The following is a 6,073-nucleotide window of genomic DNA, read 5'->3' on the forward strand; positions in this document are numbered from 1 at the left end:
GCTGGTCGATAACATGTTGCATCACATATAAATTGCAGTGGCGTTTCTATATGTACAAAAGTGGTGCGGCACAAAAAACTTAGATGTCTATAGCATATGCTGTCACGTGCAGTGAGGTTCATGGCTGGTGAGGCACTGGCACTGACTCTTCAGGTTTACAAATATTATATTTTGACCTAAATCCAAATATAATATTATTTTCATAAGCTTTTTTTGTCTGATGCTTCGATTAATTTTAAACAGACAGTTCAACAGAAGGATACCCAAAAAATGTAATTTTATCATTTAAATATTGGATTGTTCTCTCTTAGTAAGATCCCATTTTCAATAAAATTGCGGTCTTACTTGACTTGGAGATGAAGTCCACGCTATCCTTTTGGACAAAAATCTCTATTACTTTTTTGTAAAAGTCCTCCTTATCTTCTTGTAGTTTCAAAAGTCTATCATAAATCTAATCGATAGAGTTATGATTAGAAAATTATAAAAGCAGGGTAGACATGTGGATATTATCCGGCTGAACAAAACGTGCATTTATTTAACACGTTTCCCACAGATCTTATTTTGAGCTATTTTCTAAAATCCCATGGAGAAATCTCATTGCTTTTTTGTGGAGGGAACCCATGCGCAGCTTACTTCCTGGTTTTAGAACGCGTCTCTCGTCTCCTCTTCACACACCACACTTTTCGCGGCACACGTACTTACAGCCAATCAGCTCTGAATGATGTGAGATGACGTATGGTGGGGATGGCAGCTCAGTGCCCCTATGGTCATTATTTTTTGCCACACACATTAAATAGGACAATACTCTGAGCATGCGCAGTGTAGTTTTTACAGTCACCGTTCACTTAGACAGTGAGAAGGAGGGGCATGATCGGGTGTTGTCCCACATGGCTCTAAACGGCTCAATAGGCACACACTGTAGACACTAATTAGAAGAACACAGACTAAAACAGCAATGTACAGACAAATCAGATGATTAAACATGATCTTAAAATATATTTTATATATTTTTTTATTTAGTTTTTGCATTTTGTTGTGATCATTAATACTTTCTGCTGACACTAGGTGGGGCTGTGCCCAGTCACCACTGGACTCAGCTGGGAGATATTTTCCTTCTGATTAGGTGCCGGTGAGTGCTAATGACAGTGGAGGAAACAAACTAGAGTAAACCCAATCATTTCATGAGAATGATTGGACCAAAAGCACTTAGCCCGGCAGGTACAGTAAAAGAAGAGGTGAGAAATGTTTAACAGCAGGAGAAGAGATCACTTCTCATTTTGTTCCTGCTTTGATGCAGTAATTGCCTTATAAATGAGTTATGCAAAAGGTACTCACTCTCTCTCTAGCCAATGTGTGTCAGTATGTTTGTGCACTCATCCACACTGACTGCATCAAGGTCTCAGGTGCTGTTTGAACCACTGACCTTCTCGTTTGAATTTCTGGTTTCCTGCTTAGGCAAGCACAAGCCATGAATCCCACTTTAGCTATATCTCAACATGTTTAAGGGAGGCACAAGCAAACTATGTTTAATTTCGATGTCAAAAACAAATAACCAAGCAGCCCTATGTGCTGACACAACTGAACCAAAGAGGTGTAACTCACTTGATTAACTTGAGGCACATAATGTTAAGCTGACTTTTATAAAGCCAATACCTCCTTCAACTCCAAATCCCATGACCCCAATGAGGGCTGCAGGGGCAATGAGTCCAAACATTTCCGTAGGGTTTGTGTTCCCTCTGCAGTCATTCTGGGAATTAAGTGGCTTGGTTTATTGTATGGCTCCATGATCTCCCTCAATCAACTCTTCTTTCTCCCTCTCTCTCCCCCCTCTCTCTCTAAAGTAACAACCTCTGCCTTGTGTCTGATAGTAAAGGTCTCTCTATAGACACACACACACATACACACACACATACATAAACACAGAAATCTCAGCGGCTATAAAAAGTAAACAGGATTAGCTGGCTATTCCTTGCTCCACTGTAAACGGCCTGTAATGGCAGCACTGCTTCTAAATCCCTCCATCTCTTCCCCCCCCCCCTTCCTCCCTCCCTTTTCTATTAAACATGGAGGTTAATCCTCAACCCCCTCCTGTCTCCAGCGCTGTGGCCCAGGATAAGCTGTCAGAGCTGGGCTGCTGATACTCAGCTCTCCTCTAACAGCCACACAGCCTGGACACAGCACATCCGAGTGTGTGTTTGAGTGTCTGCGTGACATTTTTTGTGCGTGCATGCACGCTTGGGTGTGCGAGGGTGAATGAACGTACTAACATCTATACCTAGATGTCTGTGCGTGCATGTCTGGATGAGGCTGGTTTTTCACGTTTTGCCAAATTCAATCAGTCTCTCCCTCCTCTTTTATAGAATCCAATCTCAGCTGGAATAAAAAGCTAACTCTCGAGGACCCTAAAGCAACAAAGTGCACTCAGTGCTGGCCACAACAACTCCTGCCTGAGAGCCACAGGCACAAGCACACTGACCCATACCTTCCGGTCCTCAGCACTTGGTCTAATGGTGGAACTGGGGGGCTGCATGGTGAATCACTAATGGCATACTCTTCACAGATATCACAAATGTCAAAAAAAGTCAATGTGCTTTCCCTCCCAGCCCTCTTTCAGTAAACACGCCTCGACCTGCTTGATGTGGAAACAGCACAAGTCAATACTGTTCATTTTAAAGAGGAGTTACAGGAACAACAAATAGCGGCTAGAACCACCCACTCAGCTTATAGGTCGCAACCTTTGTTTTATTCCATTTAATGGGAATTAAGGTTCCCCAAGCTGTGAAATAGGTTGCAGACCCCTGTGAAGTAATTCAGGCTTTGAGGGACAGAATAATGAATAACCACATTTACCCACCTGAAGGCCATCACCTTGTTTTGACCCTCTTTACACTTAATAAAAAGGGAGGGGAAATAATTTGTACAACATAGTGTACAGATCGCTAGACTTACATGCCAACTGAATATTAGAGGTTTATATCATCAAGCTAAAAAGTATATTCAACACTTTTCAGCAACATACTTAATAATAATAATGAAGTTAGTTTTATAGTGCTTCAAAAAGGAACTCAAAAACAACAAGCAAATCCACATTTGGATGGCTTAAATGACTTAATCCACCCAAATGAACATTCAAGCAGCTGTCACTTGGATCCACCCATAAAGTGTAACCTCTCACTTTTTGGCTCTTTTTTTGTTGTTGCAATATATATCAACTTATTTGACACGGCTGAAGTGCTTTCTGATTATTGAGTAACAGCAAGTATACACTATTTATTTCGACAAATGTCTATTTCTATTTCTGGGGTTTTAAATTACCTAAATTAAAAAGTGTCAGGACCTTTGATACAGCTGTATATGCCAATGTAAATATAAACGTTCCAAATAACAATGAATCTTACAGTGCATTTCTAGTGCAAAGTATCCATCATTTCTGTCATGTGTTCACAAATCAAAAGCTAAAGGTTATGAAATCAGGAGCTTAAATTACATTCAAGTTTATTTAAGATAATGGCACAGATAAATTGGCAACTATTACACCATCTTTTGTCGGCAACTGCAATAATTAAGTTTTAGATTTGCTTCAGTGAAGACAGACTTCTTCACCATAGCAACGGCAGCTAACATTCATGGGTATCGTAGTATTACAGCTATCTAACCAGCAGATCTAATCAAACTAAATCAGAAATAATTAAAAACCTATCTATTCATAAACCTATAGGGACATTGTATTAACCATGTGACTATGTGTCTATGTTCAGAATCTCCAGTCCACCACATGACCATTTTCATATTTAATGCAGAGCGTATAAGGACATTTTTCACAGTAATGTAACAGCGAAAGGGGAAGACGCATAGCATCTGAGTGCTATATGGAGGCAATGTTTTACACTTAAAGGTTACACAGGGATAGATATCCACATAAGCCAACAGCTCTTTATTTTAGCTACACTGGTTGTTAATGCATTATTACTTAAGTGCATTTTTCCCTACTCTCTCTCTTCGGTTTCCCTGACAGCTGACTGCCTTCTCTGTTTGGTTGAACATTTCCTTCCCAAAATCCTCCATTCCTCCCCATCACTTTCAATTGCTGTGACACCTGAAGTTACCCTGCAGTGCTTACTTGGTATCTGCTTAGCTGGCTCAAATGTTTCACCCTTAAAAAAGAGAGAAATTCTCCTCCAAAAAACTACTCGCAGATTCAAGTGTGTAACAACAGTTTTACCAAACACTATCTAATGGCGCAACTCCACTACAGCACGGAGCGCGGTTTAAGCGTGCTGTGCCCGGCCCGTTTGTGGTTGCATTTCCATTAGGGGTAGTTCCGGCTAGCGGGTACTTTTTCACAGTTTTTCTGGCTCTCCAAAATCGAGGTTCTTTCCGGGCCAACAACCGGGCTGAGTATGCTAAACTAGTGAGAGAATCGCTGGCAACTACAACAAAATGAACATATTTGACCGTGATTTAATTCTAATACACGTTTCAAAATGATGCCGAAGTAACAACATACTGATACCGGTTAGTAAAAACCATGAATTAATGCTTTGACAAGTCTGCAGACAAGACGGCAGACGAAAAACCTTTTAAAATGCGTGTTTTCTGAATGGAGATCGGCTAAGCTAACGTTGTATATGCTCCGATCCTCCACGCTCACAACAACGACCTACAGACATAAATAAACCAGCGACTGTATTCACCATGACACAGACAGTCTGAGCTTGAGGGCTAACAGCTAACGGCTGATGTTGGTTTTCTGTGGTTCGCATTGAAGATGACGTCACGGCTCCGCCTAAACTGCGTTACTATAGTTACTACCCCAGCTACTAAACTGTAATGTAAACGCAGCATAAAGTGAGCCAGTCCTAACAAGGCCTAACTATACTGTACTAAGTCGTGCGAGGCCATAACACTCTCATCATTTAAGGCAATCACTATTCTCATTGGTATTAGTATCATGCACACATGGAGAGAAATAAACAGCCAAAGCTCAAGCGAACATTTTGTGAGCGCAGCAGTCAAGGAGCTGCGGCATGAGTAGGAATAACAACTGAAAGTGTTAACAAGGTGAAGAGAAGGTTAATGAAAGGAGGAAGAGAAAACTGAATATAGCAATGGAAAATATATCAGAGGGAAAAAAAGCGATCAAGAAAGTGGTTATTAATATTAAATTGGTTTATGTGTGTATACAACAGAAATAAACAGGTGACTATGTGGGATGTTTTACAATGATTTAATGTGAGTCTTTTTTTATGAGGAGGGAGGCTGTGAGAGGAAGGTGAGCTATCAGGTCTTTGGATGTCCATTAGCACAAAATAAATACAGGAGAATGGGTCAATGTATCAGAACAGGCATTACCCTGAACTACTAAAAAGCCTTCTTTAATCATGTCAAACACACATTGCAAGCCACGTGAACTATTTATAGAAGCACAGGTTCATGCGCTACCGGCACAATCACACAGACATAACAATATGTATTTCTTTTTCTGTTGACGCCTTGTCTCTCTCCCATCACATGGAAGTAGCTCGCTGAACAACCTGACCTTCTCCAAGTTTAAGCGAGTAAAAGAAAAGTTTCACATTGTGGAGAGTGACTGACGATAAACATGTTCTAAGAAAAGCAAGACAGACTGATCAAAACAGCTTCTTATAGCGTGACAATCTTAAACATTGATGGATCTGTTTACTCTGCACGCCATTTATTTTTGTCAGATAAGGAAAACATGCTTGTTGTAAAGTAAGACAGCCATATCAAAGACAACCAAGGACAGCCTTAAAAACCTGTTATTTTTTACCGTAGAATCCAACAGATGGGGATGCTATCCAAATCCTACTACTTCAAGTCAACCGCTTACTGACCTGGCCCCTGGTAGTAGCATTGTTTTCCCCCCCCCCGAGTGCCACAGATTAACAGGCTCTGCATAGGTGACTCACCGGGTCTTTAGCTTGCTGCGCTAACACGGCGTAGGTGGATATCCTGCTGCAGAGGCATTTGGTGTGGACAGTGGTTGACGCGAGCGTTTGGCAGCCTTCTGTGCCCCAGTTTTCTGCGCCAGCTTCCCTGGAGGTTGGGAGAA

At 41.2% G+C, this 6,073-nt stretch overlaps 2 protein-coding genes across 2 annotated transcripts in view; one reads left to right on the forward strand and one right to left on the reverse strand.

Moving 5' to 3' along the window:
- LOC104952718 (brain-specific angiogenesis inhibitor 2-like) overlaps positions 1–3,779 on the forward strand; it is a 13,293-nt gene extending 9,514 nt beyond the window's left edge. The window contains exon 6 of the mRNA XM_010779582.1: positions 3,759–3,779. Coding sequence (XP_010777884.1) covers positions 3,759–3,779 — 21 coding nt within the window. The remainder of the gene's footprint in view (positions 1–3,758) is intronic.
- A 1,205-nt stretch (positions 3,780–4,984) lies between these two features.
- Positions 4,985–6,073, reverse strand: part of LOC104952719 (brain-specific angiogenesis inhibitor 2-like) — a 70,337-nt gene continuing 69,248 nt past the window's right edge. The window contains exons 16-17 of the mRNA XM_010779583.1: positions 5,931–6,057; positions 4,985–5,044 (exon numbers count right to left, since the gene is read on the reverse strand). Coding sequence (XP_010777885.1) covers positions 4,985–5,044; positions 5,931–6,057 — 187 coding nt within the window. The remainder of the gene's footprint in view (positions 5,045–5,930; positions 6,058–6,073) is intronic.

This window comes from Notothenia coriiceps, unplaced genomic scaffold, assembly GCF_000735185.1.
Source record: "Notothenia coriiceps isolate Sejong01 unplaced genomic scaffold, NC01 NC01_scaffold00020471, whole genome shotgun sequence".
NCBI classification, from domain to species: Eukaryota; Metazoa; Chordata; class Actinopteri; order Perciformes; family Nototheniidae; genus Notothenia; species Notothenia coriiceps.